At 47.8% G+C, this 14,353-nt stretch overlaps 2 protein-coding genes across 3 annotated transcripts in view; both read right to left on the bottom strand.

Annotated features, from left to right (window-relative positions):
* Window positions 1-14,353, bottom strand: part of arhgap29b (Rho GTPase activating protein 29b) — a 93,839-nt gene that overhangs the window by 22,956 nt on the left and 56,530 nt on the right. The window lies entirely within an intron of this gene.
* The window catches only part of abca4b (ATP-binding cassette, sub-family A (ABC1), member 4b), a 43,471-nt gene that overhangs the window by 12,076 nt on the left and 17,042 nt on the right, over window positions 1-14,353 (bottom strand). Inside the window, exons 12-37 of one of the 2 annotated variants that reach the window (XM_072668311.1) lie at window positions 14,285-14,353; window positions 11,994-12,170; window positions 11,268-11,490; window positions 10,421-10,642; window positions 9,682-9,886; window positions 9,364-9,456; window positions 8,938-9,144; window positions 8,324-8,501; window positions 7,479-7,610; window positions 7,112-7,251; window positions 6,863-7,000; window positions 6,357-6,538; window positions 5,588-5,687; window positions 5,298-5,503; window positions 3,942-3,996; window positions 2,980-3,045; window positions 2,631-2,803; window positions 2,270-2,394; window positions 2,086-2,184; window positions 1,905-1,922; window positions 1,697-1,871; window positions 1,473-1,567; window positions 1,349-1,381; window positions 1,156-1,261; window positions 313-387; window positions 53-222 (exon numbers count right to left, since the gene is read on the bottom strand). The exon at window positions 14,285-14,353 is cut by the window's right edge and continues 137 nt beyond it. In XM_072668311.1, the coding sequence (XP_072524412.1) occupies window positions 53-222; window positions 313-387; window positions 1,156-1,261; window positions 1,349-1,381; window positions 1,473-1,567; window positions 1,697-1,871; window positions 1,905-1,922; window positions 2,086-2,184; window positions 2,270-2,394; window positions 2,631-2,803; window positions 2,980-3,045; window positions 3,942-3,996; window positions 5,298-5,503; window positions 5,588-5,687; window positions 6,357-6,538; window positions 6,863-7,000; window positions 7,112-7,251; window positions 7,479-7,610; window positions 8,324-8,501; window positions 8,938-9,144; window positions 9,364-9,456; window positions 9,682-9,886; window positions 10,421-10,642; window positions 11,268-11,490; window positions 11,994-12,170; window positions 14,285-14,353 (3,462 nt within the window). The other variant, XM_072668310.1, reaches the window with a different exon arrangement.

The following is a 14,353-nucleotide window of genomic DNA, read 5'->3' as shown; positions in this document are numbered from 1 at the left end:
ACATACATACACACACACATACACACACACATACACACACACACACACTCACACAGTGACTTCAGAGAGCTGCTCCTTGGTGAGGTTGAGTGGGTGATTGATGGCGGTGATGCCGTATTCTGCTGGATTGGTGAAATGTGGAAGGTTGGCTCGGAGGATGGCGTTGTTCGCCACGTTCATGAAGGACACCATGGCATGCCAGCCTTTATTGTTGTACCACACCTGCAGAACCAGATGGAGGAGAAACCCAGATCACCTGTGATTTCACACCTAATCAGGACATCCGACTAATGTTAGAAAAGCGGTGAATACCTTAACGTTATATTCACTCTCCATGTAGCGAAGAAAAGACCCTATTTCTTTCACAGCCTGCTTAGAACGGGGGCCCTGTAGAGTTCAGAATTTATTATAGTTATTAACAATAATAATAATAATAATAATAATAACAAACTAAAAATCTATTGAAATGTAACAAAAGTAACAAATGTTGAGTTGAGAGTAGAGATGGGCAGTGTGGGGATAGAGGTGAAGGGAAGCAGACGTCTGAAGCTCTACTAAAAGCTCCTCACAGAAAGTTCTTCACCTAATGGTGATGAAGACGCTGCCTGATGCCTGAGACACTGTTCTACCAGAGTTCTGAGAAGAGCTCGGCTCTAGAACCTGCTTTTAAAATCAGATCATTAAAATGGTGGAGGGATACATGCTGCAGGGTGTAGTGCAGCTACAGAAAGTAGTCCCTAAAGAAAACTTCATTAGTTCAGATTCTACCAGATTTTACCTTCATCTTCATCATCATCATCATCCCATATAAAACTCAGAAGACTCGTGTAGCTGCACTGGTGGGTTTGGATAGGAGATAAATTATGGGCTGTATCTGTGTTGTAGTCATGGCGACCGACGCCTGCTTCCATTCACCTCCACTGTACAGAGATCAGAGTGGGTCAGTTTCTCTACAGTGAAGCTCAGATTCACACCGGACCCCCGACTCTGACCGAGCTCTTCTTTAACAGTTCATTGTGTGATCTTAAATGCAGAAACAGGACTAATTGTGTTGTGTTTATGATGGAACAATATTCTGTAGCCATTTTGCCCACCCTGCTCTATAAGAGTATAGAGTGAAGGTGAGGTTTGGGTCAAGTACAGATCTTGGCCTACCCCGGTGATGTTCATCATCTGCCCAACCTGAGACAGAACGTTCTGGATGTCTGTAGGGTTTATGTCCAGTATAGGAAGCTTTCCCCCCACCGAGAGCCCACCATACCTGAGGAGAACAGGATTAGAGGTCAGCAGAAGTGCACAGGTGACTCAAATATACCATTATAAGCAGAGGGACAGAGGGAGCCAGTACCTTTGCTCATTCACCCAGTACTTGCTCTTCAGACTGTGGAGGTGAACACAGGTCGTTATCTGTAGGAACTGCAGTGTGACACTGAAGCTGAAATAGAGGAGCTGGACGGTCAGTAAACGCTCACCTGGTCCGGATGAGACTGGGGTACGTCTTCACCAGGTAGTCTGAGATGTTTCTGCCCGTCAGGTCGAGCAGAACGTGTCCACTGGCTTCTTTTCTCTGAAAACACACACAACAGACCTTATCCAGCTGACTAGCTCAACACACACACACACACACACACACACACACACACACATTTACACAGCTCTCTTTGGAAGAGCTGAGGCTCGCTGGGTGTGTTCTGACCTGGCGGGGGGGCAGTCCTCCTGCTCCTATGGGACACACCGGCAGCATGATCAGCTTCTTCTCGGAGCTGCACTGGCAGGAAGGGGAGGGGTTTCTCTCAGTCCACTCCGGGCTCAGTAAGATGTTGCTGACCACAGGAGAGACCGGAGGATCCATCCAGTCTGATGTGACATTGCTACATGGCTGAGTCCTGCACATACACACACACACACACACACAGAGGTTTCTGATAGTTAAAACAGTAAAAGCAGTACAGTGAATCTGATTCCACTGAACGTTCAGAAGGTTTCCTCTCCTGTAAAGCTGCTGTTCTGGAGATGCTGGGTTTTATTTCTACGTCGGTTTACAGTAAGTGTGTGTGGTGTGTGTTTGGTGTAGGAGGTACTCACTCTGCCAGCGGGTCCATCATGCAGTGGGTGCCCATGCCCGGTTCTCTGAGCATCATGTGAGTGAAGTGGTTCATGGTGGGGTGGTTCGGCTGCTCGTTGCTGTAAAGCATAAGCGCAGTTTATTAGTCCCGCTGCAGGAGTGCAGATCAGGAGAGCGAGGAGGTGAGATCAAAGCACTGCTTACCTGAAGAAAGTGAACTGCTGCCCGTACATCCACGGGCTCAGGGTCAGACTTGGGTACTCTCCAAACGGAGGGACGATCATGGTGAAGATCAGAGCGATCAGCACAAAACTGGCCGGCAAGACAATCTACAGACATACGACACATGATGAAGATGACGAAGATGAGGATGGTACTCAGAGTCTAACACCAGAGACATGAATCACATGTCTTCAGAGACAGTGTGTCTTCAAACCCTGAGACATGAGTGATGAACTAGATAACTAACAGAACTGTGTCCACATACTTTCGGCTAAAATGTGATAAAAAGGAATTAGGGGTCTATATATATATATATACGGTCAGATGCAGAAACCTTGTGTACCTGTGCGAGGAAGTCCTTGTGGCTGCGCGTGGCGTGGTGGAACCTCTTCACCAGCAGAGCGTGGAACTGCTTTAGGACCAGGCTGAAGCCCTTCACCTGTCTGGAGGCCTTTCCTGCGTTGCTGTCCGACTCCTCGTGCTTCTCCTCACCGTTCCCCTGCACGCCATTAGCCTCTGCAGTGAGAACAGGAGAACCTCAGGAACCTCCCCCACAACAAACCAGAGGAGTTCTAGCAGTTCTAGCTTCTCTATGAGCTCTTCAGCACGGCCCGGACTAGCCTCAGAACACTAAGCTGAAGCGCAGCGCCTCTGACTCCGAGCGCTAAAGCAAAGCAGAGCCCTGCGTTCACCTTCAGGGGCCGGAGCGTTAGCATCAGACTCCCGGCCGTTCCTCCTCTGCTGCAGCATCCACTGCTCTGAGGGGCGACACACACAGTCAAACACCGGGGGAACTACACTAGACTAGACTGAGGACCAGGGGGTTTAGTGTCCAAAAATTCCTATTTTACATTTGACAGTAATAACTGTGTAATTACACACCAATTACCAATTAAAGTAAACAATAGGGGTGTGTTCAGCACAGTACAGTAATACAGCTTATTACACGTCTACTTTCTCTCTAATGTACAGTGGTTATAAATGTGTAATAAGGCGAGGGTCATTTTTTTTAACTGCTGCTGCAGTTCCTGTTACATCTATTCAACCAGCTGGAGCTAATACACACGTTATTACTCCACCGGTGAGTACACCAGAGGTACACTGTTATTACATGTATTACTAAAATGCTTCATAAGAGACACTTAATATTAAATATGACCAAAATTTGTTAAAACATTATTACCAATTACCAATTATAAGTGCAATTATACTGATATGTGTTAATATACAGTATACAAATATTGTTTGTTTATATATTATAAACAAGTATGTTTGTTATAGCTGGTTTTAAAAGTGGTGCACATTTATTTATAACAGAAACAATGTTTAATTTTATATATATAATATAAACTTCATATATATATATAAACTAGTCTTTGGCAGGGCAGGTTAATCTATCTAATCTATATTAGGAACAGGAAGAACAGACTTGGACACTTCATCACCTCAAATGCAGTCAGTCAGTCAAGACATCTGGGGTTTAACACTGGAGCTACAATGCTAATGCAGCTAACAAGTAATGGAAGTTTATGTACACCGATTAGCAAGGAGCTAACTGTGTAAAGGATCACACACGTGTGGAGGTGTTCAGTAATCTCTAATAGACTGGACTGTGTGAATCCCAACTCTGTATGGTTAGGACAGGAGTGTTTACCTGGGTTGACGGCACCGTTGGCTGCTTCTCCATCTGCAGTGACCTTCAGGAAGATCTGGGAAGGACAGTGGAGCAGGCTTGGTTAATACTGAGGGGCTGGTTTCATCATAAGCAGCATAGAGTAGAGCACAAGTACAATGACAGACTCATCAACATACTAATGACCGGATGATCAGAAACTGGCTCCGCCCTAACTCCACCCTGGCACCGCCCTAGCTTTATCATCACCACCTGTGTGTTGTTCAGCTGATCTGTGAGCCAGGGTTTGGCGTGATCAGCAGCGCATCTCTGTGGTTCTCTCCTGTTCTGTAAAGCCATGTGGTGGAAAAGCCGGTTCTCCAGCTGAGCTGCCCTTTAAAGGTAAAGGTGCACGTATTTGTCACTGTACACTGTACAGCGAAATGTGTCCTCCGCATTTAACCCATCTGGTAGTGAACACACACTCACACACACACATGTGTTAGGGGCAGTGAGTACACACACACACCCAGAGCGGTGGGCAGCCAACTCCAGCGCCCGGGGAGCAGAGAGGGTAAAGGGCCTTGCTCAAGGGCCCAACAGTGGCAGCTTGCCGAGCCCGGGAATCAAACCCACAACCCTGTTATCGATATCCCGGCGCTCTAACCGCTGAGCCACCACTGCCCCTGCTCACCAGCCAGAACCAGGAACTCATATGTGTCATATGTGTCATATGTGTTTGTGTAGTGATGGTTTTTAACCCGTTTTAACCCATTTTAACCCTAAAATATAGACTTTTAACTAAAGAAATGTTTAATTAGTTTAATTAGAACATATTTTACTGACATCACAGAATTACACTGCAAATGAAGACAACATTTCATCTGCTGTAAATATCTAATATTTCTCACTGTGAGACTCTCATTGACTCTCATTGTTATCTAGACATTTTACACACTGGTTTATTACATTAGTGGATTATTTTCGTTATTTAAAGAAATGATGTTTAACGATACAGTCTTAAAAACACAAAGGGTTCTTTGAGTGATGTCACAGAAGACCCGTCTTTTAAAAGAGATGTGGGTGTGAGTATATAAGTATATAATCTAATTAAACAACATGATACGTTCTAAACATCTTCACATAAGAAACTTTCACTCGCCAGGAGGTCCCTGTGTGCAGTGTTTAGAACACTGGCCTTCCAGGATCAGAGCTGAAGATACTCTCTATGTATGATGCAGAATCAGCTTCTGCACAGCCGGGTTATAGCTCTCCAGCAGTGCTGAGGTGCTGAGGTCCGAGAGTGGGCACGACGACAGAACATTACTGTAACTACAATTAATACCCCAAGCAGAACTAAAGCAGATACCACACACAAACCCACACACACACACACACCTCCTCCAGTGAGGTGTCTGAAATGCCGAAGCTGCTGAGCCCCATGTCCCCCAGCGTTTCCTCCAGCTCTCTGAACAGACTGGCATACGAACGGTGCTTGAAGCCCTTGTTGGGCAGCAGGTAGGTCATCTCCTGACCAATCATCTCGATCAGCTTGGCCTCTGGGACGTGGTGATGGATCAGACTGGTGATGCTCTCCACGTCACCTGGGGAGGAGCGAGAGGAGCATTAACACTTATAAACTGTCAGGTTGGATTATTAGAGATCACAGTGGTTCCGATTCCGCTCACCATCCAGCGCTCTCTCAACGTACAGCCCCTGACTCTCCTCCTTGTACTTGGTGCAGGTGGAGCACGTGCAGGAACACTCTGAAGCACAGTCACACTCGTTCTGCAAAGCCAAAGACAGGAGGTCAGCATCCTGCAGTTCGCCTCCAGAGGGCACTCTCACCACTGTACTAAACTCTGTCCCAGCTGCTGCACTCCAGGTTCTCGTTTGAGGACACCTGTAAGGACAGCAAGGCTGTAGGACGTGCCATTGCTCTTCGGCTCATGAGCGCCCCCTATTGCAGCTTTTGGTCAGGACTCCTATGATTAGGTCTTGACAGCAGGAACTTTTTTGCACTGCAGGCTATGACCAATCAGAGTGGAAGGGTTTGTTTACAGCTGACCAGCCAATATCACAAGGGTGCTGCCCTCCGCAGGTCCTCCTCAGAAGGTCCAAAGCGGTCTCTGACTCATAAAACAGTGGAACAGTTTTCTGTGGCTGTATAGAACCATCCACAAAAGGTCTCCCACCAGTGTGAAGAACCTTTAACCAGGAGAAGAACCTTTTCAGCTCTTTGAGTTCTTCTATGAGTTTCATGCTAACTTCAGTGTGGATATTCTTATGAATTAGTACATAACTGATGGAGAATCAGGGCTCAAATCAGGTGCACTGTGTAAAACAGCTGGACACATAACCGGCCATATTCCACAGCAGGTCTGGAAGGAGTACTGCTGGACGTAAGGTTCCTGTAAGAGGAGATTCAGGGCTCGGGGCTCAGAGCTCCTCACTGACCTCTTTCTTACGGAGATCCTTGATGCGGCGCACCAGAGTGAGGTAGAAGCCCACGCCGAAGCAGTTCTTCAGGAACAGAGGAGAACCGCAGCAGTGGAGCTGACCTTTAGAAATGATGGCCACTCGGTCACTCAGCAGGTCGGCTTCATCCATGTGGTGGGTGGAGAGGATCACGGTACGCCCTAAGAGGAGGAGATCCAACAGAGGTACAGGAACAGTTCCACCCTCTGAACTCCAACCCTCTGAACTCCAACCCTCTGAACTCCACCCTCTAAACTCCTACCCTCTGAACTCCATCCCTCTCAACTCCTACCCTCTGAACTCCTACCCTCTGAACTCCAACCCTCTGAACTCCAACCCTCTGAACTCCATCCCTCTGAACTCCAACCCTCTGAACTCCATCCCTCTGAACTCCTACCCTCTGAACTGTTCTCTGTTTGTTAGGAAAACATCTGATATCTGAAATGGCCTCTGCTGGTCTTGGCCAGTAGGTGGCAGTGTTTTACCTGTGCGGTATTTGAGGAGCAAGTCCCAGATGGAGCGTCTGGAGTAAGGGTCGACTCCTGAGGTTGGCTCGTCCAAAATTACCACCTTAGATCCCCCAACAAACGCCATGGCAACCGATAACTTCCTTTGCATGCCACCTAAACACAGAGAGAGACAAGGAGTCTAATAAACCCCTACCTTGTGCTTCCACTCACTGGCCACTTTATTAGAACCCAGACAGATTATCTCGTGTCTGTGTTCCCACCCACCGGACAGGTTCTGTGCCTCGTCGTCTCTTTTGTTTGGTAAGCCCAGGTCCTCCAGCATGTCCTCCACCTCCTGCTCAGCCTCCTTCTGCTCTCGACCCTTCAGCAGCGAGTAGAAGAGGATGTGCTCCTCCACGGTCAGGCTGTGTGTGTGTGTCCGGAGCGACAAGCAGAACGGGACACAAACAAGCAAAATTCCAATCAATAGTCTGATCAATCTGATCAAGAGACACAACAAGTACCCAAAACAGATCTCCCATGTCTTTACCTCCACCTTTCCCTCCACCTTATCTTAACAGTTACCATGAGGGCTAAGGTAATACACATTTCATTTAAGATGTGGAAACTAAGCCACTAAAGGACGACTCACTGGTTAAACAGGATGTTATACTGGGGGCACATGCCCAGAGACTGCCGTATGGCGTCCATATCTGTCCGAATGTCCTTCCCATTGACGTAAGCCGTTCCAGAGGTTGGTGGAAACAAGCCAGTGAGGATGGACCTAACAGAGAGAGACAGAGAGATAGACACAGAGACAGAGACAGAGACAGAGAGAGAGAGAGAGAGAGAGTGAGAGAGAGAGAGTGAGAGAGAGAGAGAGAGAGAGAGAGAGAGAGAGAGAGAGACAGAGAGAGGGAGAGAGAGAGAGAGGGAGAGAGAGGGAGAGAGTGAGACAGAGAGAGAGAGAGAGAGAGATACAGAGAGAGAGAGAGAGAGAGAGAGAGAGAGAGAGAGTAGTATTGTGAACTCACTGAAACAGCCGTGAAACAACATAGATATAAATGCTCAATATGTCCAAATGTTTGTGGACACCCCTTCTAATGCATTTAGCTAATTTAAGTTGCACCCATTGCTGACACAGTAGTCCCTGCTTAATGCCAGGCATGGGCTAGAGGGGTATAAAGCCCCCCAGCATTGAGCTGTGGAGCAGTGGAGGAACTGTGTTCTCTGGAATGATGGTGGAGGAGCTCCATCCACTACTTTTGGGATGAGGTGGGGAATTGTTACTTGGGGCTCTTGTTACTCTTGTTACTAAATGCAATCAAATCCTCACAGCAATGCTCCTCCTAAATCTAGCAGAAGGTCTTCTGGACAGTAGAGACAGTTACTCCAACAGAAGCAGGATCAACTCTTTTAATACCCTTGATTTCAGAAGAAACAGTAAATAAGCAGGTGTCCCAATACTTTTGTCCATATAGTGCATAAAGTGCATACAGTGTAGTGGTCTTTCCGGCGCCGTTGTGACCCAAGAAGGACGTGATTTGGCCTTCATAGAAGGTGATGCTGAGGCAGTTCACGGCCGGCCTTGAGCTTCCAGAGTAAACCTTCACCAGGTCCTTCACAGACACGCCCACCAGCAGCCCCTCCGGCTCCGGCTCAAAGAACAGATTCCCTGTGGAAACAGCGACGTCAACCATAACACTGCTGTCCCGTACACGCACTCAGCAAAAAGGGGTTCTTTATAGTGCTAAAAAGGGTTCTAGAAGGTATCAAAGGTTTTCAAAGAGTTTTCAGCAGTGTGAGGTGGTTCTAAATGAAACCATCTCCTTTAAAGCCTTAGAGAACCCTTTATTAAGAGTGCAGGCAAAAACAGTACTACTGTGAATAGCACAGAAAAGGGGTTCTGTGACCCTCTCAGACCAGTGGCAGAACCTTTGAGGTGCTATATAGAATCAGAACTCAGACCTACTACGAGAGGAGCTACTGAGGGAGACCCTTAAAGGACCCCATACTGCTATGATACACCAGTGAGCCAAAACATTATGACCATGATAATATGTTGTTCTTATGAATTGGGTCAGTGCTGGTTTGCTGTAGTGTTCCCTCACCGGTCAGCTCTGCCCAGTTCTCTTCTGGAGGAGGAGGATCTCCCTCTCTCTTCAGCTGCTCCTCTTTCTCTCTCTCCAGTTTCTCCCGTCTGTCCTGGTGTTTGCACTGCTTCCGGGAGCCGTTGCAGTCGGGCTCCGCCGCAGGGCTTTCCCTGTCCTCCTTCTGCTCTGCTTTCTCCACGTTCTCCACATTCTCAATGTTCTCCGCTGGAGGCTCCTTTGGAGCTGTAGGGGGAACCAGAGATACAGAACAGAGAATTTTAACATGATATACAAACTAAATCCATTTAGAGATTCCAGCTTTTTAAAATCCAACATTTTCAGGCCAAAGAAAGAGGGCTCCCCGTCTCCCTAACAGAGGGGCATTCATGATCCACACTGCTGCTGCTGATACCTGATCATGAGGTGTGTACAGTGATGTCGTACCTGGATCAGCCACGTCTGTGGAGGGGTGCTCTGGTCTCTGCCAGTAGGACGGCTGGAGAGGGAAGTAGAAGGGGCGACCAATCCCGTACTGGCCTGTGAAAAAAGGGGCAGAGTGGTTCTACATAAAAACCCAGTTTCTAGAACGTTCTCAAACATGCTGGGTCTCCCAGTTGAGTGTAGATGGTGGTCACACACTCAGCCGATTGACCTCATGTTTAAATGCTGGTTCTGATCCATGTGGGCGGAGCATCATGGTGAACATCATCACAGCTGCAGCTGAGAAGATCCCCTCTCCCTTCAGGAGGGACTTTCACTGACCTGGGAAGACATTGTCGAGATACCAGGCCAGAACGGCATACAGGAACGAGTCGAAGAGCATCATGTGGATGGAGTTGAGGAAGGAGAACCCGTCGCCCTCTAGTGGGCTGGTGCTGATATTGTCCCACTGCAGCCCCAGGCCCTGCTCCTCATAGCGGGACAGGTACTCTGTCCCAAAGCCAAACGCCACCGGTGACAGCAAACTCTGAAAGACATCCAGAATACCAGACCTCATTAATATTGGTGGGGCTAAACTGTTGTAGGCTGGATGGGTGGGGCTAAACTTCTGGGTGGGGCTAAACTGCTATAGGCTGGATGGGTGGGGCTAAACTGCTGTAGGCTGAATGGGTGGGGCTAAACTGCTGTAGGCTGAATGGGTGGGGCTAAACTGCTGTAGGCTGAATGGGTGGAGCTAAACTGCTGTAGGCTGGATGGGTGGGGCTAAACTGCTGTAGGCTGAATGGGTGGAGCTAAACTGCTGTAGGCTGGATGGGTGGGGCTAAACTGCTGTAGGCTGAATGGGTGGAGCTAAACTGCTGTAGGCTGGATGGGTGGAGCTAAACTGCTGTAGGCTGAATGGGTGGGGCTAGACTGCTGTAGGCTGAATGGGTGGGGCTAGACTGCTGTAGGCTGAATGGGTGGGGCTAGACTGCTGTAGGCTGAGTTGCTGAAGGGTTTTGCCACAACAGACGAGGCCAAATCGAGGTTCACGTCCCAGTGTCTCTGCTAATGATCTCACCACGGCGAGCTTCATGTCTCTGGTGATGCGGTCCTGCCAGGCGAAGCAGAGGATGTGAGGGAGGTACAGAGTGAAGTAGATGATGCCGCTGCAAGACGCTGCCAGGTTGGCCTTGTTGAAGAAGACGCTCATCAGGAAGCACTGCATGATAGTGGCTGTCGAGAAGGTCAGCAGGAAGAGGAATAGGATGATGGGGTTGCTGTAGTTCAGCACCTTTCCAATCTGAGGACAGAGAAGAAGGAGAAGAACCATCAGAGCAGGTCATTACCGATCCTCCATTACTCCACATCACCCACACCTCTGACAGATGGGTTTCTAAATGCAGCTATGGATCCTTAGAGGACCTCCACAGGTCTACTAGTGATTGAATGTTGCACAAACCCTAGTTGCCACCTGGGATTCTAAATCAAACACCTAGCAACCCCATAGCAACCACCTGTGATACTATAGGAACCTCTACTTGTTTCCTTTGGTTCAGAATTCATATAGACTCAGAAATAAAACTCCCTAACTACACACCATGGACCGCTGGAGGTTCTCAGACTCAGGGTTCTATTCTTTTTCTATATCAACAAACCCATGGATCCATTAGTGACTGCACATTGCAAACACCCTACCAGTCAGAAACCACAGCAACCCCCTAGCAACCATGTTCAGCATCCAGCAGTACCACTACTTCTAGCATTCTGGAAGCAGAAGGGGAAAAAATGAACTGACTGTACAAATCCACCAGAGGGCGCAATAACTCCACCAGCAAAAGCTGGAGCTGGAGCTGAGCTGCTTGGAGACGATGCTTCATCGTTTTTTGTGTCTGCGGTGAACTTCGAAGAACAGGAAATGCTCTCACCATGACGATGACCGTCAGCAGAGCCGTGCTGGTGGACATCATGATGAAGCTGTCGATGAACCAGGTGTACCAGATTACCCCATTAGAGACCCCCATGGCCTTCAGCGTCTCCTTCAGCCGCATCTCCTTCTCCAGCACTATGCTCTTCACCATCATGGAGACGGAGTAGATCCAGGCCAGCACCATGAAGATGGGGAAGCAGCGGTTCAGGGTCAGCATGAACCTGCGGTGGAGGGACAGAAGAAAGGGTCACTGCCTGAATGCGTATTCACCTGGTTATTAGGTATTAGGATGAATAAAAGGTTCTAGGGTATTAGGATGTTGAAAGGTTCTAGGGTATTAGGATGTTGACAGGTTTGAGGGTATTAGGATGTTGACAGGTTTGAGGGTATAAGGGTGTTGACAGGTTCTAGGGTATAAGGGTGTTGACAGGTTCTAGGGTATTAGGGTGTTGACAGGTTCTAGGGTATTAGGGTGTTGACAGGTTCTAGGGTATTAGGGTGTTGACAGGTTTGAGGGTATTAGGGTGTTGACAGGTTTGAGGGTATAAGGGTGTTGACAGGTTCTAGGGTATAAGGGTGTTGACAGGTTCTAGGGTATTAGGGTGTTGACAGGTTCTAGGGTATTAGGATGTTGACAGGTTTGAGGGTATTAGGGTGTTGACAGGTTCTAGGGTATTGGGACGTTGAAAGGTTCTAGGGTATTAGGGTGTGTAAGTCCACGTACATGTCATCCACATAGCAGGGGTAGGGCATCTGCTGGACATAAACACCCATAGGCCAGTCCTGACCCGTCTGTATCTTTAGGATGCCGTGCTCAATCATGTCCTGCAGGTATGCAAATCCACCCCAGATGTAGCGCAGGTCCTCCATCGGGTCAGCCCTGGGGCCAGGGTCCCAGTACCTGCAGCACACACACATTTTAGCGAACCAAGCTGAGGTCTGGGGTTTCCTCTAGAGAGACCAGCATTTATAGAGTGTAGTTTAAGGGAGTCTGGGTTTCACAGCTGATACGGTCAGCACTGTGTGAGCATGTCCTCCAGGTGTCACCTGTCCTGCAGGGGTCACCTGTCCTGCAGGGGTCACTGTTACATCAGTCTAACCCTGATGGTTTTTAAAGTTCCTGGGAAAAGCTGTAGAACGAGTGTCAGCACATGGAGCAACAGGACAACTCACACCCAAAGCACACCTGATCACACCTGCCCTGATCACACCTGCCCTGATCACACCTGCCCTGATCTTACCTGTCTCACACAGAGCACTGATCATACCTGCCCTGATCACACCTGCCCTGATCACACCTGCCCTGATCTTACCTGTCTCACACAGAGCACTGATCATACCTGCCCTGATCACACCTGCCCTGATCACACCTGCCCTGATCACACTTGCCCTAATCACACTTGCCCTAATCACACCTGCCCTGATCACACCTGCCCTGATCTTACCTGTCTCACACAGAGCACTGATCATACCTGCCCTGATCACACCTGCCCTGATCACACCTGCCCTGATCACACTTGCCCTAATCACACCTGCCCTGATCACACCTGCCCTGATCACACTTGCCCTAATCACACCTGCCCTGATCACACCTGCCCTGATCTTACCTGTCTCACACAGAGCACTGATCAAACACCTGCCTGTCCTCTAATCACTCTACACCCTATCAGCTACAGCCGTTTCTACATTACATCACAGGGTCCACGCCTTCAAATCAACTGAAATTGTGGTGTTTGGTATAGAATGATGGTGTCTGATGGGCAATGGCGGTGTTTGGTATATAGGGTGGTGGTGTTGTGGAGAATGATGGTGTTTGGTATAGAGTGATGGCGTTAGATGGAGAATGGTGATGTTTGGTATAGAGTGGTGGTGTTTAGTGGAGAATAGTGGTGTTTGGTATATAGAGTGATGGTGTTTGGTGGAGAATGGTGGTGTTTGGTATAGAGTGGTGGTGTTTAGTGGAGAATAGTGGTGTTTGGTATACAGAGTGATGGTGTTTGGTGGAGAATGGTGGTGTTTGAAATACAGAGTGATGGTGTTTGGTGGAGAATGGTGGCGTTTGGTATATAGAGTGATGGTGTTTGGTATTGAGTGATGGTGTTTGGTGGAGAATAGTGGTGTTTGGTATACAGAGTGATGGAGTTTGGTATTGAGTGATGGTGTTTGGTGGAGAATAGTGGTGTTTGGTATACAGAGTGATGGAGTTTGGTATTGAGTGATGGTGTTTGGTGGAGAATAGTGGTGTTTGGTATACAGAGTGATGGAGTTTGGTGGAGAATGGTGGCGTTTGGTATATAGAGTGATGGTGTTTGGTGGAAAATGGTGGTGTTTGGTATATACAGTGATGGTGTTTGGTATTGAGTGATGGTGTTTGGTAGAAAATAGTGGTGTTTGGTAGAAAATAGTGGTGTTTGGTATACAGAGTGGTGGTGTTTGGTATATAGAGTGATGGTGTTTGGTATATAGAGTGGTGGTGTTTGTTATAGAGTGGTGGTGTTTGGTATATAGAGTGATGGTGTTTGGTATATAGAATAGTGGTGTTTGGTATATAGCGTGGTGGTGTTTGGTATAGAGTGGTGGTGTTTGGTATATACAGTGATGGTGTTTGGTATTGAGTGATGGTGTTTGGTAGAAAATAGTGGTGTTTGGTATACAGAGTGATGGAGTTTGGTGGAGAATAATGGTGTTTGGTATATAGAGTGGTGGTGTTTGGTATATAGAGTGATGGTGTTTGGTATATAGAGTGGTGGTGTTTGTTATAGAGTGGTGGTGTTTGGTATATAGAGTGATGGTGTTTGGTATATAGAAGAGTGGTGTTTGGTATATAGCGTGGTGGTGTTTGGTATAGAGTGGTGGTGTTTGGTATATACAGTGATGGTGTTTGGTATTGAGTGATGGAGTTTGGTGGAGAATAGTGGTGTTTGGTATATAGAGTGATGGTGTTTGGTATAGAGTGCTGGTGTTTTCTGTGGTGGTGTAGAGGGTGGTAGGTGAAGCAGAGGTGGGGTCAGTGACCTGTCTTTGATTTTGTTGGTGCGCTCCACTGCGTCGATGTCCATACGGATTTTGTATTTGACGTGTTTG

Source organism: Salminus brasiliensis, chromosome 23 (assembly GCF_030463535.1).
Source record: "Salminus brasiliensis chromosome 23, fSalBra1.hap2, whole genome shotgun sequence".
Classification (NCBI taxonomy): Eukaryota; Metazoa; Chordata; class Actinopteri; order Characiformes; family Bryconidae; genus Salminus; species Salminus brasiliensis.
The sequence above is the reverse complement of the archived record's forward strand: the minus strand, read 5'-3'. Positions and strand labels throughout refer to the sequence as shown.